Raw genomic sequence first — 27274 nt, forward strand, 5'->3', positions numbered from 1 at the left:
TTTTATAACTCAGAAACTTGAAGTGGGCTGAAGTTCAGATCCTGCACACCTGATCTTCTGCTCAATTGCTGGACTCATCGTTTTATCTAGCTTCGTAGCTTGACACCAAGGAAGATTGACATGGTTTCATGTAGTTAAGCGACTTATTTAATTTTACTTTACTTTTTGTTTTTAGTCAATATCTTGTGGTGGCGCACATCCTCATGGCAAACTGACCCCGCTTGTATTGCCACGTGGCGGGCAGCCATGGGGAAATGGCGTCGTCAGAGGTTTCTCTCCGACTCCAGCATCCCTTCCAGCGCGCGCCCTGGGCAGTGATTATGATGTCACAATGTACCAGGTGACTGAGCTCATGCTGCCCTTAAATGGTGCGCTGAATTTGAATAAAAACAGTCATTAACGACCCCCAACGTGGTGGTGGTTGTGTCTCTCTCACTGCTCACACCGCCACAATCTCACATTATATGAGGTGCTGCTTGAAGAAGGCAGCCAACATTATAATGGACCCCATTACCCGAGTCACAACCTCTTCTCACTTTTAACTTTGGGCAACAAGAGCTTGGCAGATATTGAAGAATTGGAAAAATACACAAAAATGCTGGAAGAATTTAGCATGCCACACAGCATTCTTAGAAAGAATCTACATTTTGGGCCTGAGCCCTTCATCAGGCTCCAAACATTGGCCATAAGCAGAAGAAGCCCAGTCACTTCACCATTCCATCACGAACTGATTCATTCTCCTACCCACTCACCTGCCTTCTTCCCATAACCTTTGATACCCTGACTATTCAGATACCTATCCATCTCTGCTTTACTTGGCCTCCACAACTGCCCATGCAGAAACTTCCAGAGGTTAACCATTCTTCGGCTAAAGAAATTCCTCCACATCTCTGTTTTAAATGGGCGCCCTTCAATCCTGAAGTTGTGCCCTCTTGTCCTAGATTCACTTACCATGGGAAACAACTTTGCCAAATTTACTCTGTCCAGGCCCTGCAACATTTGAAATGCTTTCATGAGGTTCCCCTTCATTCTTCTGAACTGAAATGAATACAATCCAAGAGCCATTAAATCTTCTTCAACTGCCTGTTGCTCTCCATGTGTGATCTGCTAATTTCCTCCAAAACCTTTGTGTATTGTTCCTTCAAGATCAAGAATAGATTCTTTCCAAGCTTGAACTGCACTTGTTTCAGTAATCATGGGCTGCTCTGACACCGCAAAAGGACTGTCTGCACTATTGCAATGTCACTCTATTTTACTTCCGCAGGAATAACTGAATATTATCTTTCTTTTGTATTTATTGTTTTGTTTACACTATTAGGAATTTTAGGTTTTTTTTACATACCACCTCTTCAGCTGTCGCAAGCAATAGTTTTGATGGTATAATGTATATAACAGTAAACTCATCTTCATTAACAGTCTTTTCATGAGCTTATTGTTATATATTTCAGAATTTTAATGGACCCATATTTAACTGGGTTTGGCCACTTGTTTTTATTCTGAATATACATTGATGCACAGCCCTGTAACTAGTTGAGATGTCCCTGGTGCAAGTTCAAAAGTTTTTTTTGAACTTCATATGACCTTAAAGGTTAAATTCAATGTGATAATGACATTCAGCATCAAATACTGCCCCCTACTGAACCACCTTGGACATTTCCAGAGAGCACCACATTGATTTGCATGGAGAACAGACAAACAAACAGACATACATGCACAAATTTATATTCGATCAGAACCCAAAAACCTTGACTTTATGGAGATACCTTTGGTAGGGCCTCTCACTGAATACCATTTGGAAATCCAAATAGGACGATCCTTGAAACCTAAAAATGTTGTCTCAAAATCAGGTAGTCTTAAACACCTGGTCTAAAATAAAACCCTTGACAGTGAAGTCTCAACACTGCTGCCATCTTCCACCTCCCCCTCCATATCCTATCCCAACTCGCTGGCTCTGACTCAAGTATCCTGGTAAGGCTCTAAACGCTCTCTACCACCTTCCTCGTGCTTACAACCTGACTCAGCTCCAGGCACGTGTCCCAGGGAGGACCTTGCCATACTTTCTTCTTGTTGACAACCCAGCTCACCTCAATGCAAATGGTATCAGCAAAAGGAATGCACATGCATTGAAGGGCATGCTAGTTTAGCAGGGAAAATCTACACGTGTCTAACAATGTCTCAGCGCTCCCCCGTGGAGTTCATCCACCCAGTCCGACTGCTGTCGGCTCTGTATAGGCTTTAAACAGCCTTTTACAGGAGCCAACAGTGGTTTATTTTAAAATATTCTAATATAATTAAAACCTTTAGAGGGTAATACAGCATTAAAATATTGTGACAGTATCATTTTGCTGGTCAGCGGTACATGCCAGACTTTTGGGGGGCTGTACATAATCTTATACCAAGGGTAAAGCTCAAAACCTACATTTGAGATGGAAAATATGGAAGTTTATTTCCTCTTTTTTTTTGTTTTTTTTCTTTGTGTTTATGTTTTTAATTATAAATATAAATATATATATATATATATATATATATATATATAAAATTACTTATATTGGATTGTATATTGTTTTCCTATTAACAATCATGTTTTAAATTTTATATCTATCTATATATATATATATAATTACTTATATTGGATTGGATATTGTTTTTCTATTAACAATTTTCTTAAATAAAGTTTTCAAAAAAAAACTTGCTATCATTAACTGAATCTAAATACTTTATACTAAAATAATTGTTGTATGAGACATGCTCACCAGGTTTCAATATTTCTCTCCCCCATAATACAGGTTCTCCTGCTGGGCACGTTTATGCCCAAGCATAAACAGTACAACTTCTGCCAGCTGCCCTGAATCTGTACTGATAATTACTTCTTCAATGAAGACCAATACATTTGATGAGTGCAGTTTTTCTTCAAGAAATTTACGTTGACAAGCTGATGATGATATTATTTTGCCATTTATTTGTGACAGTATTAGTAAGCCTAAATGGATTCTTATTCCCCTTTTCATTTTCCATCCTTTCTGTTTTAGCACCATTGCTGAATTTAAATCTAATAGCAATTTTATAAAAGCTGAAACAATTTGAAGATTACGTTGCAGAAACTTTGTGCTGCAGCATATCAGAGATATTTATAAACCCCATTAGTTTCTCTAGCAGTTTTTCATTAGTAATATTTTTTTTGTTTAAGTTCATCACTCTTTCCCCCCTTCTCTGCTTGTGTGCTAACTTTGGCCTGTTTTTGAGTGGTTTATATGATGAAAACCTCTCGATCCATTTTCTACATTTGATGACACTTATATTCTATATTAACTTTTACTCATCCTTGACTGATTTTCAAAATTATTGGAATCTTAAGACCTACTACAATTTTCCTGTAATTTGTAAAGGCTTTCATTTCACTCTAATGTCATACTTCTTTAGTTAGCACTTTCCTCATGGAATCTTTATTTCTCAATAAGATGTATGATTATTGAGTTTGTTCAATCTCAGCCATTAAATATGCTGTCATGCATTTTAATCTAATTTCTTCATCAAAGGAACTAATTCCTCATCCTTGTGGAATTTCCTTCATTTGAGTTTAAGATTAAAACCTGTCAAAATTGAATGTGAAATTCTATCATATTATGAACACCCATCCCCAGAATTATAAAATGCTGGAAAACCTCCCTGCAGGTAGATGCGGGTTGCTTTCTCTCTATTTCCATTCTGTCCATTAACTAACTCTGTTTCTCTTTCCACAGATGATCCCTGAACTACCCCATTTTGCTTTTGTGGCAGAAATTTCAACTTTATATTTTTTGCCAGATACAATTGAGAGCAACTTCAAGGTGGAAATCCCCCAGGATTTATAAATACTTATCAAATCAAAGCATGGGAGCGAAGACTTTGTTCTACCTGCACTATTTTACAATGGTAATTAGCTATTTATGTGTTCTATGTACAAAGCATCAGGATAAAAAAAATCACATCTGCAGCAGGAAAGAACATAGATACAATTCATAAAATGATATAGTCACATCATTATATTTTTAAAATCCAGATTCAAGGCTAGACAATACTGTTTTCAATAAGCAGACACATTTCTGAGAAATGTATTTCTTTTTGTGCATATTAAGTCAATATGGCATATATTTATCTAGACACTTCTGAATTACTTTATTCATCCACTGGATGGTGCAAGCTATTCACCATATAAAAATCATAGACAATTTGGAGAAATGTATGAGAACCATGAGCACTACAGCTCATAAACAAGTCCTTCAGCCCATTTTATCCATGCAAACTATTTTCCCACCTAATCCCATTGACATGTAACCAGATTATAGCCCTTAACACTTCTCCCATCCATGTACCTATCCAAATTTCTCTTAATGTTGAAATCAAACCCGCATAATCCATTTCCTCTGGCAGTTCGTTTCACACTCTCACACTCCTTTGAGTGAAGTTCTCCTTAATGTTCCCCTTGTACGTTTCATTTTTTTACCTTGTTTTTGTCTCACCCAACTTTAGTGGAAAATCCTGCTTTACTGGTTTAATAAGGGATATGAACGATATTGTCTTTAAATCTCAACATTTTGTGGTTATTGTGAATAATTGATAGGAGTCAGCATGATCTTGTAAATTAAGACTCTTCAGCTCTTCCTCAGTTATATTGACGACTACATCAGGACTACCTCAAGCACCCATGACGAGCTCATCAACTTCATTCACTTTGCTGCTAACTTCCACCCCGATCTCAAATTCACTTGGTCCATCTCCAACAACATTCTCCCCTTCCTTGATCTTTGTCTCCATCTTGGCATACAGACATATTTCACACACCCACTGACTCACACGACTACCTCGACTGTACTTCATCATACCCTGTCCCCTGCATGGATTTGATTCTCTTCTCGCAATTTCTTGGCTCTGCTGTACCTGCTGCCAAGATGAGATCTTCCAGTCCATTTTATATGAAATGTCTGCCTTCTTCATAATGTGGCTTTCCCTCTGCCACCAACTCATCCCACTACCCCTAGATGCAAGAAACACAGGATTCTCCTTGTTCTTACCACCAGTCTCCGCATTCAACAATTCTCCGTAATTTCCGGCATCCACATGATACCACTACTCGACAAATATTTCCCTCTCCTCCCCTCTCTGCCTTTCATAGGGACTGCTCCCTCTGTGACTCCATCCACTCATCTTTCTCCACCAATTCCACCCCCCCCCCGCCCCCAGGCCTTCCCCTGTGTCGCAGGAAGTGCCACACATGCACCCACATGTCCTCCCTCACCACGATCTGAGACCTCAAACGGTTCTTTCAAGTGAAGCAATACTTCACTTGTGTATCTGCAGGAGTGATCCACTGCATCCAGTGCTCCCTTTGTGGCCTTCTCTGCATCGGAGAGACTGGACGCACACTGGGAGATCGCTTCAATTAACACCTTCGTTTCGTCTGCATCAGATCCAAGTGGCTAACCATTTTAATTTTTCTGCCCCACTTCCATTCTCATATTTCTGTCCATGGCTTCATATTCTAGCCCACCAAGACCACCCGTAAAATGGAGGACAACACTTGATTTTCCATCTGGGCACTCTCCAACCAGATGGCCTTAACATCTACTTCTCTGGTTTCTGTTAACTTGCTTTCCATTCTTCCTCCCTTTCCTTTCCCTTCTTTCCTGCAGCTCTCCATCCCCTTCCCTCTCAATTCTCAGAGCCATCTCTCCTCACCCTGCTTGCTGTTGTGCCCTCCCTCCCTTATTCATCTATTACTTCCTGCCTTTGGGACCATGCTCCTCCCCCTACACCCCTCTACCATTTTGTTCAGGTGCTTTCTGACATTTTTCCATACCTTGATGAAGGACTCAAGCCCAAAACACTGGTTATTTACCTTAAGCTTTGCTATATAAAGTACATTGCTTGACCAGCATTGTGGTTTTACACTAGATAGTCTACTTATTTCATAAAATGAACCTCTGAAAACAGAAAATCCACTGAAATATTATACTTGGAAAAGCAGTGATGAATACATAAAAAGGCTTTTTTCTTCATGACAAAATAAATCAAGTACGTTTTTGGCAAGATGGTTTGAAATACAGAATTTGCAAAATGGAAATGATACTGGCTTTGACTGGCTGAAGAAAACAAGAACAAATAGGACATACAAGCACAGAAGAAAACAGTAGTTAGTTTACAAATAGGGTAATATGTAGAGTTCTCATTTATTTCATACAATAAAAATGATGAGATAAAACAGATAGGATGCAAAGGAGACTTTCAAGGACATTGACAAAGCAAGAGTATTATTGTGACAAGGTGAAATTGTTTAGGATAGGATCATTTCCTGAGGAATTATATTGAGAGAAAATCAAATAGAAGCATGTAAAGAGGTACAGGTAGAACAAGCAGGAAGTCCCCATTTGGCTAAGCAGTAAGATCAGTAACTGTTAAGCACAGTATTAAGAAACTAGTAGAAAGATTGAAGGAAGGTGAGAACAAAGATTGGTTCTCAGAGACTGTTAGAATAGTGTTGTACTTATTGTCTGAAAGGAAGACAAAGGGAAAAACTCTCAACATGTTTAAATAGTACTTGGTTTAACACTTGTTAAGACATAACTTGTAAGGTTATCAACCAAGACCGAGGAAGAGGAATTAATTTAAAGCTAATTTTTGCCCAGTGTAGATATGATATGCCAAATATACAATAAGCTTCTATGTTTCTTGAAAATGGTCATTTCACAACAGAACAATCTTTAAAAAATAAACAATTGAATCATATTTTATTATAACTTTTCAATTTATTGCATGAACAGGCCAGCAGCAGCAACTGTGCAATCTAAGTAGAACTGCATGAACTTCAAATTCCTGGGTGTCAACATCTCCAAGTGTCTGTCCTGGAGCCTCCATGTTGATGCAATCACGAAGAAGGCTTGCCAACAGCTATACTTTGTGAGGTGTTTGAGGAGGCTTGGTATCTCACTGAAGACTTTTGTAAACTTCTACAGGTGTACCGTGGAGAGCATTCTAGCTGGTTGCATCACTGCTTGGTATGGAGGTGCCAACCCTCAGGTCAAGAATAAACTCCAGAGGGCCATTAACTTGGCCTGCGACTTCACAGACACCAGATTTCATTCCATTGAGGACATCTACATGAGATGGTGTCTTAAAAAAGGCAGCAAAGACCCCCATCGCCCAGGTGGTGCCCTCTTCACTTTGCTACCATCAGAAAAAAGGGACAGATGTCTAAAGACGAGAACTTAGTGGCACAATGAGAGCTTCTTCCTTGCTGCCAACAGACTCCTGAATAATCAATGAACCAAAGACTCTACCTTCCTTTTCATGCACTATTTTTTTTTAATATTTACTGCTGTAAGATGGTTTATAATATGAATCTTTTCACTATCACGCTGCCACAAAATACCAAATTTCGTGACTTGTTCATGACAATAAATTCCAATTCTGGTTGAGATTCCAGATGACAAAACCTTTTAATGCCAATATCCAATGATGTCAATTTTCATTTCCTTACAATCTAGAACTTGCTCATCACTTCTCCAAGCAAGGCCCACAACAGATCAATGCACAAATTAAAACAGAGAACAAAAGGATCTTTATAAAATGTCTTGAAAATGTCTTGAGGTCCTTCCTCAAGTTACTACGAAGGAAACAAATTTCTGATACAGGAGAAGAACCAGTCACAGAAGCAGCAGCAACAGGTTTACTTCAAAATTTAACAAGTCAATTCAGTAACACCCACTCATTTAGACATCTTCCCCTTTTCCCCACTCCATTTTTCATTCTCCTGGTCTTTGCTTTCACCTTCACATCAGCACCCATCACTTTTTCTGATCCTATCAAGCTAGTTTCAAGTGGTAGAGATGTTGGGTAAACCAGGAAATCAGGTGCCAATAGTCTGCCTTGAAAATATCAGGGCCATTAATGTACTCACACAAATTTAACTTGATATGAGAGCAGAAAAAAAATCTTTTTGTGATAGGTTAATGCATGGTGACATTCAAGAATGTCAATTGAAGGCATCATAATTTATTCTTTCACTCTTTCAAAATTAATTTTATTGAGTTTTATCATACAGCCATACATTATAAATCCATATAAATTAAATATAATATCCATTTGAACTGGTGTCATATTGTATAGAAATAATTATAAATGGACTCATATTCCAATCGAAACATATAGTGAATAGTTTAAAAAAAAAGGAAAGAAAAAAGAAATAAAGGTTCAATTTAAAGATCTAACCCCATCCACCAATCAAGGTTGAAATTAGTATTCAAGCAGACTTGAAATTAAGCAAGGATCTCCAGAGATCTAACAAAACATGCCCATTTACTGCATCCCCACATCTTGATCATTTCAATTTTGAAAGTAAGCTATAAATGGACCCCAAGTCTATTCGAAAGAGAGCTTAATCTTCCTCATATTAAGTATGGTTTTTTTTTCTAAACTTAGAAAAGACATAATATCCAGTAACCATTGTCTATGGGTGGGTAGAAAGTCCTCTTTTCATTTAAGCAATATTCCTCTTCTAGCCACTACAGGTACACAATCCTTTATCCGGAACCCTTAGGGGACAGTGTGTTCCAAATTCCAGATTTTTCCGGATTTCAGAACAAAAGCCAGTTGCCCCAGATTTAAGCTTACCCGAATTGTGCTGCCGTATGCACCCCCTTCCAGTCACGCTGGTGTCTCTCTGCCCCTCGCCCACCCGAGTCACACTGCCATCTCTCCCTGTCACCCGTGTCGCGCAGCCATCTCTCCCCCCACCTGAGTCGTGTTGCCGTCTCTCCCCCCCCCCTTCCACCCGAGTTGTGCTGATGTCTCTCTCTCTCTTTCTCGCTCCGCTGTACCAGCACCAGGAAAAAAATGCCAGTTTCTGGAGCTTTCCAGATTTTAGATGTCCAGATAAAAGATTGTGTACCTGTAATATAGAAAATACTAAGACCTCTTTTTGGTTAGACGTTAAATATACGTTTACATCACTGGAGAAGCAAACATTGCAATCAATGGTCATGGTTCTAGATCCCAAAAATGACCGAAAATATTTTGAAGATAGCTGTCCAATACTCTGCTAAATTGGGACAGAACCAAAATATATGTATCAAAGAGGCTTCAAATATTTTACATTTGTCACACAAAGAGTCGATATCTGGGTAGATTCGAGCAAGATTAATTTTAGAAAAATCTACTCAATACCACACTTTAAATCTAATCAAACTGTGTTTAGCACATAGAGATGATTCATGGATAACAGCCAAAACTTGACAAATTAAGATAATTAAGATCCTAATGAAAGAGACTTTTAAAAATTCAATATTTTATAATATAAGGCGCATATTATATCTTTATATACAAATTGTAATTCAAAAAGTTCGTCAATAAAATTTGGATCTGGAAGATATGGAAATACTGAAGTTTAGAATGAATAAAATGTCTAATTTGATAATATCTAAAAAAGTGTCTATAAGGCAAATTTAATTTCATCATCAATTGTTATAAAGATGCAAAATTTTGTTCGATTAAAGATTATTAAAAGTTTTAATTCCTAGACGATTCTTATCTTCATAGTTTGCATTTAAAATGGCGGGTTGGAATAAATGATTGAGTAGAATAGGACTAGTAAATATAAACCCCGTAATTCCAAACAAATTCCTAAATTGACTGCAAATCTTCAATCTATGTCTCATTATTAAATTCTTTGTAAGTTTTGGAATAGAGAGAGGTAAAAATTAACCCAATATTGCCCTTAAAGAAGTATTATTAAGGGATTTCTGTTTCTGTTTCTATCCAATTGGGGCCTTCATCTCTATTATCAAACTGTAAGAACAATAACATATGTTCATTGCCCAATAATAAAATCTAAAGTTAGGTAATGTCTGTCCCCCCATCATTTCTTGCATTGGGAAGAAAACTTTTATTTATTCTTTTATTTATTTTATTTATTCTTTCCTTGCCATATATATGACATAAAAGATGATTCCAATGTCCCAATGAAAGACTTAGAAAAAAAATTGGTAATGATTGAAATAAATATAAACATTTTGGCAAAATATTCATTTTCATTGAATATGGCCTATCATAGTTAGAGAAAGTAGTGACTACTCAGAGAGTATTGATTTAGTTTGATTAAATAGAACTACAAAGTTTTATTTAAAGAGGTTTTTAAAGTTCTTAGCTATCATAACACCTAAATATTTAAATTGATCTTTCATTATTTAAAAAGGATAATTAGAATATAGAGTAAGTGGGCTTTTTAGTAGAAATAGTTTGCTCTTATAAAGATTAAGTTTATATCCTGCAAATTTATTAAAGCATGTAAATATCGACAAAAGCTTCTGTTTGGATACCTCTGGGGTTGACACACAAAGTACAAGGTTATCCACATATAGAGATACCCATGTTCAATAGGTCTTTTAAACAAGCATCTAAAATCTTCATTTGCTCATATAGCAACAGTTAGCGGCTCAACCACTCAATTAAAAAGCAGAGGGCTTAGAAGGCAACCCTGTTTTGTGCCTCATAATTTTTAAAAAATTGATTGTTGAGAATTAGTATGAATTGATGGTATTGGAGACACACATAAAAGTTTTATCCATTGAATAAAATCTGGTCCCAAATTAAGTTTTAATGAAGTGGCAAATAGGTATTCCCATTCTACTCAATCAAATGCTTTTTAAACATCTAAGGAAAGTATACATTCATTAGGGTGAGTAGAAGGAGTATATATATTCATTAATATATGATATATCTATTTTTAATAAAACCCATTTAGTTTAAATTTATTATTCCTGGTAAAATATTCTCCACTCTATGTGCTAACATTTTGATAAAATCTTCATGTCCATATTAAGTAATTGGTCTGTGGGGTGCACAATTATCAGGATTTTTTTTAAATTACAGAAATGGCAGCCTCACTAAAAGAAGGAGGTAATTACTCTTCTTGAAATTAATCATTCAGTACTAGGTTTAGTTGCGGAATAAGTTGTGAAGAGAATAATTTGTTAAACTCCACTGGAAATCTGTCTGGACCCAGAGATTTGCCTAATTGTAGAGAGGATATTGCTTTTTGCATTTCTTCTAGTGAAATTGGAGCTTCCAAACTTTGTTGGTTTACCTGGGATATCATCAGTATTTCCAAATAATCTTAAAAAAAACTATTCATCAGATCATATTTGTTGTTAAATTCAGGAGAAAAGTTTAAAATAGAAATCTCTAAAGATGTCATTTATTTAGAATTGTCAGTGGTTATATTACTTTATTCTTAAGGTGATATTTTGTTTTCCTCTATTTTTCTTGTCCTTTGTTCTGCTTTACCACTAGAAATTTTCTTCCCTATTTTTGATCATTCATTCTAATTTTTGGAGTGGTGATTCCCAGATACTCTACTTTATATGAACCATTGCTTTGTGGTGGCGCACATCCTCATGGCAAAACGGCCTCACTTGTATCGTCACGTGGCGGGGCAGCCATAGGGAAATGGCGTCGTCAGAGGTTTCTCTCTGACTCAAGCATTCCTTCCAGCGCGCACCCTGGGCAGCGATTATGATGTCACAATGCACCAGGTGACTGAGCTCATGCTGCCCTTAAAGGGCGCACTGAATTTGAATAAAAACAGTCGTTAACGACCCTCAACATGGTGGCTCACACCGCCACAGCTTTCCAATTTTACCACTGAGTATAAGACAATATCCATTTTAAAATTATGCTCAGAAGTGCTACAGAAACTCAGCAGTTCATGGAGCATCTCTCAGATACCTGATCATATCTAATGAAGGCACGACGCCACAAATAATTACTCTTTATTTACTATGGATGCTGTGTGACCTGCTGAGTTTCTCCAGCATGTGTGTATATTGTACTCGAACCCAGCATCTGCAGACTTTCTTGTTTAACCCCAAAGTTATGAACAGAACTGTATAGTTCTCCAACGTTGGAAACATTTTTTTTAATATTCCCTCTATTAAATACTTTAATCACCTTAATAATTCCATTACTTCATCTCTATGATTTTGGTTTTCTGCTAAATAAAAGGCCTATCTGAGCAACCTGGTTTCATTGTTACTTAATCAATAATATGCTTGTAAACCTGCATTGTTACAATTAAAAAACCCAAAGCCTTTTTATCCTGCTGGATGACGTTGATAAGAACATAAGAATCATTCAATAAAGTCATGGCTGATCTGGCTGTGGACCCGATTGCACCTTCACAAGATCACAAGATAAAGGAACAGAAATAGGCCATTTGGCCCATCGAAACTGTTCTGCAACTCTACACTGAACTCTTAAGCTGAACTATACTCACACCTAGTTCCAATTGACAGCATTTTCCCCATATCTCCTAATGCCCTGACCAATTAGATACTTATCAATCTCCTGCTTAAACTCTCCCAGTGATTAGGCCTCCACTGCTATATGCGGCAATGAGTTCCACAAAACCACGACCCTCTGACCAAAGAAGTTTTTTCTCATCTCTATTTTAAATAGATAACTTTAATGTTAAGACTGTGCCCTCTTTGTCCTTGATTCACCCACCAAGGAAAACATCCACTCTCGAAATCTTTCAAAATTCACAATGTTACTACGAGATCCACTCTTATTCTTCTCTACTCCAATGAGTACAATCCAAGAGCTGCCTCATATGTTGGCCCCTGTATTCCAGGACTCATCTTAGTAAGTCTCTGCACTTGCTCCAACAACAACACATCCTTTCTAAGATCGGGGGACCAAAACTGCACACAGCACTCCACATAAGGTCCCACCATTGCCCCATACAGCCTCATCAACACCTCTTTACTCTTATACACTATTCCTCTTGAAATGAATGCCTTCCTGCCTTTTTTTTTCCTTACAACCCTCAATTCCATTTAGTTCCTCTCTTCCAAATCACCTATGTATATCAAGAACATTTGCGGGCCCAGCACTGACACCTGAAGAACTGCACTCACCATTGATTGCCAAGTGCAGAAATCCCATTTATGCCAACTCTCTGCCCTTTATTGGTTAACCAATCCTCTATCTGTGCTAATATTTTACCCCAAATCCATGCATCCTTACATTTTGGGCTTTGCACTGTAAAGCCTAACTGAGATCTTGAATTTGTGTTATTTAAAATGTGCTCAATAGCAATGAATATCACAAATGTACAACAGTTTTTCATATCCATTACAACCAAAAATGGAGCTGTTTAGGGTCCAACTCAGCAGCCTTGTAAATGACCATTGTTCAAAGTATCTTTTAAATATAATGAAGGCTCCATGTACAACCAGCCTTTCAGACACTGGGCTCCAGACTTTTGGCACTCAGATGAAGAAATTTTATGCCAGCTACTCTTCAAACCTTCTATTGTACTTAAGCTCCCTGGATCAGTCTTTTTCAAACCTTTGGTTCATATTTTCCCCATCTCTTATGCTCTTGATAATGAAATTAGTAAATCTGCACTGCATGCAATCATAGATATTACATTATTTAGGATTTTATGCAATTCCAGTAAGATAATTTAATTTTGCATTAAAATCCTGTTCCAACAAATAGCAAAATATTGCCCACCTTCCTAATTGTTTAAAATATCTCCACATTAACTTTGTAGTTCATTCACAAGGACACTCATTTCTATTCAAGGACCAATATCTGAATCAGTCATCGTTTAATATTTGATTTTCCCAACAAGTGGATGTTACACTTTTCTTTGTCTACCATGTTTTTGCCAATAAGCAAAGATGTGGGTTAGGGAGCATGGAAGGGCTGGTCATTTCAGCTGCATTTACTTTCATGGAAATAGCCCCATGGCTCAGGCACTTGTGACAGGTTATGTTATATTTTATACGCTATATAGATGTTTTAGAGATAAATTGTGGCAGGTTTTTTGGTGTAGGTCACATACAAACACTTTAAAACGGGTCTCATTTAAAATATTAGAGCTCTGCCAGACCATTCAGGCTCCAAGTGCCTTTGCACAAACTTTGAAGAATGCTAAAAAGGACTTCACAAGTAGGTGTTAATTGGACCTGCTGTGGAGTAATGGATTATTGTTTTGGAAAGCAACAGATGAACAAACTCTGATTATGTCCGGAGCTGCAGTCTGTCCGAGTGCAGCTGGCTGTTCTAAGAGGGTCATGTGGTTTTCTCTGAGGGTGAGAAAGAGAGAGAGGGAGAGGTTGAGAGAGAGAGAGAGAGAGAGAGAGAGAGAGAGAGAGAGAGAGAGAGAGAGAGAGAGAGAGAGAATTCAGTTCGACAGTTCAGCAGCAGCTACTGGGACTGGAATGTGACAAGATAGCAAGCTTGTGTAAAAACCCCATTTTAAAGATGGGTTGTGAGTTCTTAGTTCTGCCTAGTCAAATCCCTTGTGGTCCATACAAGAGGAGATAGCTGGCTGTATAATGTTTCACTTGAAATAATGGAAACAGAAAAGGAACTCTATGGTGACCTGAAAGAAAGAGGTTATCATCTGGAAAACCCTGATGGGGCACATTTCTTCGGCAAAACACTGAAGTGACTGATCAGAAGGAATCAGTTTGTGTCCAATGAGCCACAAATCTCTCTCTGAAAACAGACAAAAACCTTCCTGAGTGGTAACCATTTACCTTTCAAGCACCAAAGCCTGGTGAAATTCATAAATGTTAAATTCTGTGCACAATATAAGAATTGCCTGATACCAGTGAAATTGGAAGAGTGAGAAGTGAGATTGAACTGTGAATGAAATAACTTTTCTGAACTTAAACACACATTACATATATGTGTGCTTAGAATTAGAAGGGTGTTAAGTTAGGTTAAGTTATTAGTAATAAGTTAAAGTTTGATCCTGTTTTCATGTTTAAAGATAGTTAAGAGCAATTTTTTTTAAGTAACCATTTGTCTTGGTGAATTTCTATTGCTGCTGGGTTTTGGGGTCCTCTGGGCTCATAACACACTTGAGACAAGTACATGTATCAGCCCTTGTAATTATGATTTTATTACAATCATGGAGGCACCAGAAATGAGGAGAACTCCCTGTTTGAGAAGGAGCAGCAGTGAAGACAACCAGACAGGACAGTGACCATGGCAGCTGAGCAGTGAGAGGTTCAGTGGCTGAGGGTCACCCACTTGTGCTTGGGGATCCACTCAGACTGTGTCTCATGGAAACCAAGTATCAGACCTGGAATTTGAAAGGGTGCTGAGTGCAAGAAGGGCTCCCGAAAGGCCTCGGGTGCTGAAGGCTTCTTGATCACGTTGGAGGTTTGGATCTGGAGCTTGAGTGCCGATGGATCAGGAGTCTTTTGCTTGTCTTTTTCTGACTGTATGAAGTGCTGGGCAACATATGTAATATTTCATGTTCTCTACCATTACATGACAATAAAGGAATCTTGAACTTTTATTGAGAAAAAGGGCAGCTTAATGCACTGGATATATGTTTCCTTCATAACAATGATGGACATAAATGAGGAAGGGGAAAAGGATGTGATTGATTAGGGAGAAAATAACATCATATTTAAGAGAGAATATCATTCCGGACCAATTATTGATGACACATGGAAGCAACTTAGTTAAAAAAAAGGAACAGTCACTTTGCTGAGTTTGTGGAGTGACGTTTCCCTCTACTGTGCATTAGATTACCTGGACCTCAAGAACATCAACAGGCTTTTATTCTTCGGCGACAGGTCAGCGCTCAACGCCATCACACTATCAAAACTTGTAATCAAACAAATGGATCTGGGACTGTTCATCCCTCTGCTGCTGAATCCTCGACATCCACATCGCAAATCCCCATCAGTGCTGATTAGTAACATCACCTCCTCCTCATTGACCAACAACACAGGGTCACCTCAAGGCTGACAACACCATCATTGTTGACTGAATAACAGTAAATTATAAATCAAAATACAGGAATCGGCTGAGTTGTGGCAGGGCAACCCTCATGATGTCAATGTCAACATGACCAAAGAGCTCATTGTGGTTTTAGGAAATGGAGGGAAAGAGTCAATTCACCTGTCCACGTTAATTGTCTGGAAGTTGAGAGGGTCAAATTCTGACACAGCCCCATATCAGAGGACCACTTCTATCGCCAACATATAGAGGCAACTCCGAAGGCAGCACATTAAGACATCTACTTTCAAAGGAGTCAGAGGAGATTTAGCATGATGTTGAATACACTAACTTTTATTACAAAGTTGGCTTAAGCCAGGGACGGCTTAAGGTGGTATGCTTTTTTATATCATACTTCATGTCTTATGATGTCAGTGTAAGGGTTAAAATGGAAATTGCAAGCAAATTCCGCAAGCAGCCAGTAGATGTTGACATATTTCATGCTGACTCTTAGTAACATATTTGCTTCAAGGTTATAGCTAGATTTTCTCTGTGTGTTTAAGATAAACATTCAGTTTGATTTTCTTCATTTTACGGAAATGCAGACATTAGAAGAGTTCCAAAAACTTATATTGAACTTTTTATCATCGTTCTAGTACTATCTAACAAAGTTTTAATGGCTTGTAATAATGTAATAACTGTTAAAATGTTTAATAAACTGTACTTTAGAGTCAACTCAACTTGGGTACAGATTTGTTTGAACGAGTAATAGACAACAATGGCATTCTAATTTCTGCAAGCCTTTATAAAGTAAAATAGTCACTACAATTTTAAGTTAATAAAAGATGGAATTTAAGACAATAGAAAGTTGGAAATTGGATTTTGAATTCAGACTGGATATGATTAGGCTCTGTTCAGAGCATTTCGAACATGGAGGCACGATCATCAACAGTATCACCAAAAGCATTGAAGAAGCGGTAAGCCTTACTAAAGGATTCCTTCTGTGTGTTTATTGCAAGTTAGAACAGTTTGGAGAAACTACTGCTTGTCCTTTGAGGACTGTTTTGGTTTTGGAATTTTTGTTGTGCATGTTTGATATCTGAGTGCGTCAGTTGACTGAATGGATAAAATGGCAGTCACTGCTGAAGATGCTGCACCTATGGAGCTACGTGTCGAGAAGATGAAGGGCACGGAACTTAAAGAAGAATAGCAATGGGGGAAATTAGATACAAGTGGAAATAAAATTATTCTTCAAGCAAAACTGAATGAGGCAATAGAAAGAGAGGAAGTAATGGCTACTGGGAGTATAAATTCCACAGAATTACACTGAAAAAAACATCACGAGGAACCAAGATCAGCCACGTGGAAAAGGCTGAACCTGTGTCACAAAATGATGGTGAGGAGGAGGGTCAAACTAGATTGGAGAAAAAAAGATATTTAAGACAATTTCTGACTTACAGGATGATGTGTGACCATAAGAAAGTGCTTCAAATACAGGAAGCAGGAGAAGCAAATCGAGTTCTAGAACAAGTTCCAGTGTTTTAAGTACTGCACCTACACTTCTAAAGGTTCAGGCTGATGCGGCATCTCTTGAAGCAGAAAAAGAATTGGTCTTAGATGAGCAGGAGGAGTAGATAAGAATAAGACGGGAGCAGGTACGGAGAGAAAAGAGCAGAGACGGAAACAGCTGTAGATGGCAAAGGACCTACTGGAAGAGCAGCTAAGAAGGGATGCAGTGCAGCTAAAAAGGCAAAATGAGCCACTGAAGTAGGACAAAAGAATTGTTGTTAATTAGGCCAGGTCGAAGGCACTAGAAGGCTCAGAGGTATCTGGTGCTCAAAGTAAATTATCTAAAGCATCTAATGCTGTGATGTTACAAAACTGAGGTCCTCCATCAGCCAGCTCCCCACCATGACTACCAGCACCCCCCCCACATCTCCATCGGGCACACAAAATTCAAAACGGTCAACCAGTTGACCTATCTCGGCTGCACCATTTCATCGGATGCAAGGATCGACAACGAGATAGACAACACACTCGGCAAGGCAAATAGCGCCTTTGGAAGACTACACAAAAGAGTCTGGAAAAACAACCAACTGAAAAACCTCACAAAGATAAGCGTATACGGAGCCATTGTCATACCCACACTCCTGTTCGGCTCCGAATCATGGGTCCTCTACCGGCATCACCTACAGCTCCTAGAACGCTTCCACCAGCATTGTCTCCGCTCTATCCTCAACATTCATTGGAGCGACTTCATCCCTAACATCTAAGTACTCGAGATGGCAGAGGCCGACAGCATTGAATCCACGCTGCTAAAGATCCAACTGCGCTGGGTAGGTCATGTCTCCAGAATGGAGGACCATCGCCTTTCCAAGATCGTGTTCTATGGCGAGCTCTCCACTGGCCACCGTGACAGAGGTGCACCAAAGAGGTTCAAGGACTGCCTAAAGAAATCTCTTGGTGCCTGCCACATTGACCACCGCCAGTGGGCTGATCTCGCCTCAAACCGTGCATCTTGGCGCCTCAAAGTTTGGTGGGCAGCAACCTCCTTTGAAGAAGACCGCAGAGCCCACCTCACTGACAAAAGACAAAGGAGGAAAAACCCAACACCCAACCCCAACCCACCAATTTTCCCTTGCAACCGCTGCAACCGTGTCTGCCTGTCCCGCATCGGACTTGTCAGCCACAAACGAGCCTGCAGCTAACGTGGACATTTACCCCTCCATAAATCTTCATCTACGAAGCCAAGCCAAAGAAGAAGACAATTGGAAGAAGGACATTAGAAAAAGAAAATATTTAATACCAAGACTAAACCAGTGCCAGAGTTACCAGAAGTGTATGGACGTGAACTAGCCAGGTTAAGGTACGGTGCTGCTATATTTCAAACCCCAATAATGACCCCATTGGACAGAGATGTAAGCCTAATGCCATCTTACGAAACTGAATACCAACTACTCCAGGCAGGTTATAGAAATTTGGATAAACAAAGTAACTTGAGCCCAGCCATGAGAAGGCAAGAAGAAATGGCTGCATCGGTAATTCAGTTACAGAGTCTCTCTTCTCTGCCCAAGTGAAAGATTCTAGTTTTTGATGGTGACCCACTTCAATTCCAAACATTTATGAAAATCTTTGTACGTAGGATTGAAATTAAGAACCAAAACTTGGAGGATTATTTACATCAATGTTTCTCAACCTTTTTCTTTCCACTCACATACCAGTTTAAGTAATCCCTATGCCATCAGTGCTCTGTGATTAGTAAGGGATTGCTTAAGGTGATGTGTGAGTGGGAAGGGAAGATTGAGAATCACTGCTCTGGACCCAATTGTTACTGAAATATTTTGCTTTTGAGTTATGAAACCGTGCACATAACGAGTCAATTAGGTACGATTAAAGCAGTGATTTTCAAACTTTTTCTTTCCATCCACATACCACCTTAAGCCATCCCTTACTAATCACAGAGCACCTATGGCATAGGGAATACTAATGTGGTATGTGAGTAGAAAGAAAAAGGTTGAGATCCACTGATCTCTATTATTTGGAACAGCTCACAAGTAGACAACCACAAGATCTTGTAAAGAGTTGCCATCATACAGCTCTGAATGAAGGATACCAAAAGGCTAGGTTTTTACTAAAAAAGCAATTTGGCCACAAGCATGAAACATTCTACAACTTATATGCAGAAGTTCTTTCATGGTCGTCAATAAGACTGGATGACATGAAGAGTTTACAAGTTTACACCCTCTTTCTAAGAGCATGTTGTAACGTCATGACGGAGATCAGCCATCTATGAGAGCTTGACATATCTACTAAAATGGTAATCATTATAGATAAATTACCCTATCAGTTGTTGAATACCAGAAACCAGGTGACAGCTACTTTTGAAGATTTGGGGTAGTTCATTGAAGGCAATTGGATAATGTCACAGATTAAAGAAAGATTAAAGGCATTGAAATAGTAAATTAAGAAGTTGAAAGGTCCAAATCATACCCTCAAACAAATTTTTTTAAAAAAGTATATTTTCCACCTCACTGGTCACTGGCAGTGCAGGATAAAGAAATTAAGGAAAATTAAAGTTTGCCTGTTGTGAAGAAATGTTCGTTTGGTAATGACAAGCATACTTTGGAAAAGTGCGCACAGTTGGAAAAGAGACGCATAGTAAGAAAATTGCTTTTTTGAAGGAAAATGGAGCATGTTTTGGCCATCAATGTAAAGGACACATTAGCAAAACTGGAAAAAGCAACTCAGCTGCAACATATGTAGTCAAAAACATCTCAAAATGCCACACATCTTCCAAGAAAAGAAGAAAACGGGAAAAGGGACAAACGACAACAAAAAAAATCAGATGAAAACAATGCAGAAGCCATGGTATTGGCAAATGGTCTTACTTGGGCTGGAGAGAACAACTGCAAACTTTTAATAATATCTGTGTAAGTCAAGGTTAAGAAAGGAAGTGTAATAGCAAACTTATGCATTTCTTGACCCAGGAAGCCCTGCGTTATTTTGCATCATGGGGCTAATGAATAAGTTTAATCTTCAATGAAGTACAAAAATTCTATTGAGAACTATAGGTTAAGTTAAACACATTGAAATCAATGTTGTTTTGGGCCTAGAGTATGCTGGAGTAATGATTTTTGTGAACTCCCAGGTGCATACATTCAGAAAGGAAACATACCACATCAAAATGATATTGAACCTTGGAAGCATTTGAAAAATGTTTATTTATGCGAGTTTGAGTTGCTGATTGGTTCAGATGTACCAAAAGCTCTGAAACCACTAGAAATGATAAGGAGTGTGAGAAATGGACCTTACACGGTCAAAACTAGGCTTGGTTGGACAATTAATGGACCATTAGGAGAAAGTAGAGGTTCAAAATCAATCGGCTATAAGTGTCAACAAGATATCGAATATTAAACCTGATAGGTTGTGGAAGCAACAGTTCAAGAATGACTTTCCTGAATGCAACAGGGACGACCGAGAACTTTCAACGGAAGACCAGCAGTTCTTGAAATTGATGTCAATATCTGCCAAGCTGGTTGATAATCATTATTGCATTGGATTATCGTTGAAGGAAAGGGAAATATGCATGCCTAATAATAGAAGCATTACTGAACGATGTACACTGAATTTAAAGAGAAGATTCAAGAAAGATTCTTCCTTTCATTCAGACTACACCAAATGCGTGTATGATATGATATCCAAAGGATATGCAGAGAAAGTACCAAATGATATCTTGGAATGTGGTGATGGCAAAACATGGTACTTAGCACACCATGGGGTTTTGCATCCTCAGAAGAAAAAATTAGTGTGGTGTTTGATTGTGGAGCAACTTTCCAGGCTGGGGGTTCATTAAATTCTCAACTCTTACAGAGTGCTGATTTGACCAGTATGTTGATAAGACTCTTAACTAGATTCTGTAAAGAACCTGTCGTCATTACTGTAGATATTGGAGCAATGTTCCATCAGGTGAAAGTACCGAATGATGACCGTGACTTGTTACGATTCCTATAGTCAGAATGTGGTAGAATAGAGAATGACAGGGCATGTATTTGGAGCAACTTCATCACCCAATTGTGTGAATTTTGCCCTTAGGAAGTGTGCTGAGGACAATCTGGAACAATTTAGCTCTCAAGCTACAACCTCCATCAGGAATAACTTTTATGTGGCTGACTGTCTCACTTCTGCAGCTACTGTTAAAGAAGCAATAGCTTTTTATCATGAGTTGAAAGCAATCTGCAACAAAGGAGGCTTTCTACTTTCCAAATGGTTGCCAGGTATTGGCTGACATTCCTGAAAGAGAGAGAGCAAAATAAATTAGGAATATGGACTTAGACCTTGATAACCTTCCTGTGGAGTGGAGTTAGGCATCAGTGAGAGGATTGGTTGGGATGATGAGATACCACAATGAATGGACGTGTGGGATTCAGGATTATCATAACCTAGAAAACTTCAAGATTGACAGATGGTTCATACCCAAAAAGTTTGGAACTGTAACATCTGCTCAGTTGCATAATTTTGCTGATGCACGTGAAAACAATTACTGAACCGCTAGTTACCCATTACTGCATTAAAATGATCAAGTACTATGTGGATTTGCAATGGGAAAGGCCAGAGTGGCTCCAGTCACTAATCCACGAATGGAGTTGTTGGCTGCTACCGTGATGAAAGGAGAGTTGCAGATGAAACTAACAAATTCCCTATTTTGGACTGATAGATAGCATTTCTGTGTTCAAATACATCAACAACAAATCCACGAAATTTTGTGGCTAACCGAATCACTGAAATTGATAAAGTCTCACGTCCAGCACAGTGAGGATATGTTAATGCAGTTAACAATCCTGCCAATCTGTCTTCCTGAGATTTTAAAGTCAGATCTTTCTTGAAGAATGTATTGTGGGTAAGCAGGCCTCAGTTTCTTTTACGGCCTTAAAAGGAGTGGCCTTAAAAACCTGATTAATTAGAAGAAATCTTACCAGAGGATCCTGAAATCAGGAGTAAGAATGCAAAAGTTGTTCAGATAATGTCTGAACAAATGGATTTAGTTACCCGGTTAATCCATTACTTCTCATCCTGGAATAATTTGAAAAAGGCAATAGCATGGAGGCTCAGATTTAAAAAGATGGTTTCTGAATTGTAGCAGAAAGAACAAACAAATATGTGATTTTCCTGCTCAATTTCAATTGGATAACATCCATCAGGGAGATCTACCACAAAAGAAAACAGATGATCTTGAGACTTAAGCAAAGGGACGTCTCACAGTTAAAGAATTGATTAGTGATAAGATGGAGATCATTTGTTTTTGTCAGAGGAAGAGATTTGTAGATGAAATTTCAAGTCTGAAAAGATAAACCTTTGTAGCACCAGGGCAGTTTTAGAAGGAAGGTGGAAGCAGGTGCAATTTATATCAGATTTGTTTTGGAAAAGATGGGTGAAAGAATATCTTCCACTGTAGCAGGATTGACAGAAACAGTTTAAGATCAGATCCAATTTCACGGCAGGGGATGTCATGATCATCATAGACCATTCAGCATCTCAAAATTTCTGGTTGATGGGGAAGATTGATGATACCATCTGGGACAAAAGAGTACATGTACATCAAGTTCGGATCAAGACTAAAACTGGTTTTCTGAACAGACCAATTACTAAAATATGTCTTTTACAAGAGGCAGAAAGCTTTGATGATTGAAAGCAAGAGAATGAGTTTATAGAATGTCTCCGGTATACATTCTTGGAGCAGCTAGTGATGGAACCTACCAGGGGGAAGTCAATTCTGGACCTGGTACTTTGCAATGATGTGGAGTTCATAAGGGACCTTGAGGTAGGGGTGCCATTAAGTAATAGTGACCATAGTCTGGTTACTTTTAATCTGCGAATGGAAAGGGAGAAGGAAAGAAATTCAGAAACATCAGTGCTGCAGTTAAATAAAAAACGAAGAAGGATGAAATTGTTACTGGAAACGAGGAGATGCTGAAGAATTTAACAGGTAAGGAGGATACAGGTTATGGTCAGATAGGGAGTAGAGGTCATGCAGTATCTAGGGACAGTGAAATTTCCTAAGGAAATGGGGGATCTGATGGATATCAGATCCAGAAGCAGGTGGTTCTGGGTAAATTGTTAGGACTGAGGGCTGATAAGTCCTCAGGGCCTGATGGGCTGCATCTCAGGTTGCTCTGGAAATTGTGGAGGCATTGGTCGACATTTTCCAAAGTTCCATAGATTTGGGGAGGTGCCTGAGGATTGGAGAGTGGCTAATGTAGGGCCACTTTTCAGGAAGGGAGGGAGCGAGAAAGCAGGAAATTATGGATCGGTCAGCCTGATGTCAGTGGTGGGGAAGATATTGGAATCTATCATAAAAGGAGACATAGTGGAACATTTGGGCAGAAATAATAGCATCAGTGGTCAGATGCATTCTGGTCAGAATGGATTCCTTAAAGGAAAATCATACTTGACTAACCTTCTGGAATTTTTCAAAGATGTGACAAATAGGGTGGACTTGGGAGAGCCAGTGGATGTGGACTTCCAGAAAGCCTTTGATAAGGTCCTGCACAGGAGGCTAGTAGGCAAAATCTAGGAGCATGGTATTGGGGGGAAGGTGCTGGCATGGATGTAAAATTGGTTAAGAAATAGGAAACAAAGGGTTGGGATAAATGGGTCATTTTCAGGATGGCAGGATGTGACGAGTAGGGTACCACAGGGTTTCATGTTGGCTCCTCAGTTATTTATCATTTATGTAAATGATTTGGATGAAGGGATTATGAACAACATGAGCAAATTTGCAAATGACACTCAACTGGGTAGTGGTGTAAAGTGTGAGGACGATGTCACAAAAATGCAGAGGGACTTGGACAGGTTGGGGGAGTGGGCGGATTAAGTTCAATGTGAGCAAATGTGAGGTTAACCATTTTGGAGGCAGTAATAAGATAGCAGAGTATTATTTAAGTAGAGCAAGCTAGGGAGTGGGGTAGTGCAAAGGGATCTGGGTGGACTCGTTCACCTGTCACTAAAAGCTAGGATGCAGGTTCAGCAAGCAGTGAAGAGAGCATGTTGGCTTTCATAAGGAGGGGATTGGAGTATATAAGCAGAGATGCCCTTCTGCAGTTGTACAGGGCCCTGGTGAGACCCCACCTGCAATATTGCATCCAGTTCTGGTCCCCAAACTTGAGGAAGGACATACTCGCTATAGAGGGAATGCAACTAGGATGGCTCCCGGGATGGCAGGATTGACATACACTGAAAGGTTGGAAAGACTGGGCTTATATGCAATGGAGTTTAGAAGGATGAGGGGAGACAAGATTGAGGTTTATATTATAAAGGGGCTAGACAGGGTGAATTTGGATTATCTCCCAATGTTGGGAGAGACTAGAACTCGAGGGCATAGTTTAAGAATACAGGGGAGGCCCTTTAGGATGGAGATGAGGAGAATTTTTTTTTTACCCAGAGAAGTGTGGATCTGTGGAATTCTTTGCTGCAAAGGGTGGTGGGGGTAGATTCGCTGGATATGTTCAAAAGGGAGTTAGATAAGGCTCATGTGGGCAGAGGCGTTGAGGGTAATGGGGATAAGGCAGGGAATGGTTACTGACGAAGAATGATCAGCCATGATCTGAAAAATGGCAGTGCTGTCTCAACGGGTCAATTGGCCTACTCCAGCATCTACTGTCTATTGTCAATATCAACCACTGGGGGCACATATTTATGATTCCATCCAGCCTGAAATATAAATCATTTGCCATTATTCTTTATTTTTGCATAAACTGTTGCAGAGTATATTTGGGGTTTTCCACGTGTAAATTTTAACTCAATAAAGTAAATGACTCACCTGTTTCTCAGCTGAACCGTAATCTGCACTTTGGTTTGGTACAAAGTACATGATCTCACCCCTGTTTTTTGCCATTTCCTGAAGAGCCATGGCTGTTCGTACAGTTGAATTTCTTGCATGCACAAATACCATCACCTGGGGGTAAAAAAAACCATTTAACAAAACTAAGCACAAAGCACAATTTTAAAAAAACGATGTATTCTAATTCAAAGAAAAACAGAAAATGTTTAAAATACATTGTAGATCAGGCAGTATCTATAGCAAGGGGAACAGTTAATGTTTCAAGTGGCTGCCTTAAGTTTAGCAATTTATTCCAGTGATAAATAGAAATTCAATTAGCAGAGATTTATGAGAAGAGATTTTTTAAAAATTTTTTTTAATGCTTATGTGGTTTTGGCAATGTACCGAAGGAAACCTTCATTATTACAGATGAAATCTTCATAGTCATTAGTGAATAACATTCAGTTTTTATGAAGCCCATTGACCGAAAACAGTTATCATGTTTGCCTCTCCTTAGATGTTGCTCAATCTATTTAGATTACTGCATTTTCAATTTTTATTTTGGATGTTAATTATCTGCAGTTTAGAGGCATTGACTTATGCAAATCACATGCAAATGACAGAATCCAAGACTGAAAAAAAATCAGTGAAATCAATTAATTAAAACATTAATAAAAGTAAATTAAACATTAACGTTTAAAACTTTAGACAACCATTAAGTAAAACAAACATTAAAATGCAGGAAAAGAAACTGCTATATTAATCTTTATAATCAAAGTTTGCAACCTCATTCAAATGAACGGTGCTACATTAAATTCACCAGCTCTGTGCAACGTAAAGCTGAAGGGTCAAACATGAAACATTTCCGGCCCCCAAGTTCAGTCATTTATAAAATGCTCGCAGATTCAGTAATGAATGCCTTAAAAAGGCAAACAAAGTAAAACAAAATTGGTTCATCTTGTGTATATAACAGTAAAAGATTTATGAATTGCAAGTCTAGGGGCATACTGAGGGGCTGAATGTCGCCATCTCTGCCCTCCAGCATCTTCATGGTGAGGTGTGCAGTCACATGCTCCACAACTTGCAAGTAATTCTCTATGGACCAGTCAAGATCCAACCCAACATACCCCATTTGTGATTCAAATCATCTTGAAAAAAAATAAATAAAAATCTTTGCAATGGAGCATTAACTATAATTGTTCAAACAGTGCGTAAGAAAAAAAATCTCAATTCACCAATACTCGTTCAGGCAGAAATGTTTTGTAATATTTAGCATTAAGAAGATAAAAGTGTTTCATTAAAATTCATAAAACTAAGTTGATTAAAAACATTATATTCAAGTTACTATCTAATTCAGAGGAAGACTATAATAAGTTACTTCAGAGATAATCAAAATTTGGGTTTCATAAAATTTATGCAAAATAAAGTAGTTTAACAAACAACATGATGCTGTGCCTTATCCACAAATGTAACTGTTGTATTTATTAGCAACACCATCCAACCATTTAAATAGGGGTTTTTTTTTGTAATATTTTATTTATCATGTTAAATATATTTAACAATCAACAATCAAACCAAATACAAAACATCAAGAGAATCCTTCTATTAAATAGGGACTTTTAAAGTTACAATGCATTCACCTGCTACATTTCAAACCTCCAGGAATGTAATACAGGCTCCATTTCTGAGAACTTTCTCTACCAGTCAGAAATATCTGTTTGCTAAGCTATTCACATTGCCTCACAAACAAGATATAGCAGCAGAAGTTGGCCCATTGGCCCATCAAGTCTGACACTTGCTAAATTTATTAATTTCAATGAATAATCACCCCAATGCTACCCAGCAACAAACTAATAATATATTCAGTCATTAATGAATCATGAAATATTTTACTCTTATTACAAGATTGAAAAAAATGGTTTAAATGCATAGAGGAGGAAATCGAAAAGCACTGCACCAGTAGACAAGATTGGTTAGGGGAGACAGAAATGAGGCTTGGTGATTGTTAGTAGACTGAGCCATGTTCAAGGACATGGCAGTGGACCCAAATTAAAATGTCACAGCCATTATCGACCTCATCACAAAATACCTGGATGAGTGTGTTCCTACTAAGTGCCCTCCAACAAGAAACTATGGATGAACCAGGGCCACCCACTGAAAACCAGATCTGTAATCATC

At 38.5% G+C, this 27274-nt stretch overlaps 1 protein-coding gene across 2 annotated transcripts in view; it reads right to left on the minus strand.

Annotated features, from left to right (window-relative positions):
- The window catches only part of ascc3 (activating signal cointegrator 1 complex subunit 3), a 484134-nt gene that overhangs the window by 294213 nt on the left and 162647 nt on the right, over window positions 1-27274 (minus strand). For both annotated transcript variants that reach the window (XM_069887454.1, XM_069887456.1), the window contains exon 13: window positions 25097-25231. In XM_069887454.1, the coding sequence (XP_069743555.1) occupies window positions 25097-25231 (135 nt within the window). The remainder of the gene's footprint in view (window positions 1-25096; window positions 25232-27274) is intronic.

Source organism: Narcine bancroftii, chromosome 6 (assembly GCF_036971445.1).
Source record: "Narcine bancroftii isolate sNarBan1 chromosome 6, sNarBan1.hap1, whole genome shotgun sequence".
Classification (NCBI taxonomy): domain Eukaryota; kingdom Metazoa; phylum Chordata; class Chondrichthyes; order Torpediniformes; family Narcinidae; genus Narcine; species Narcine bancroftii.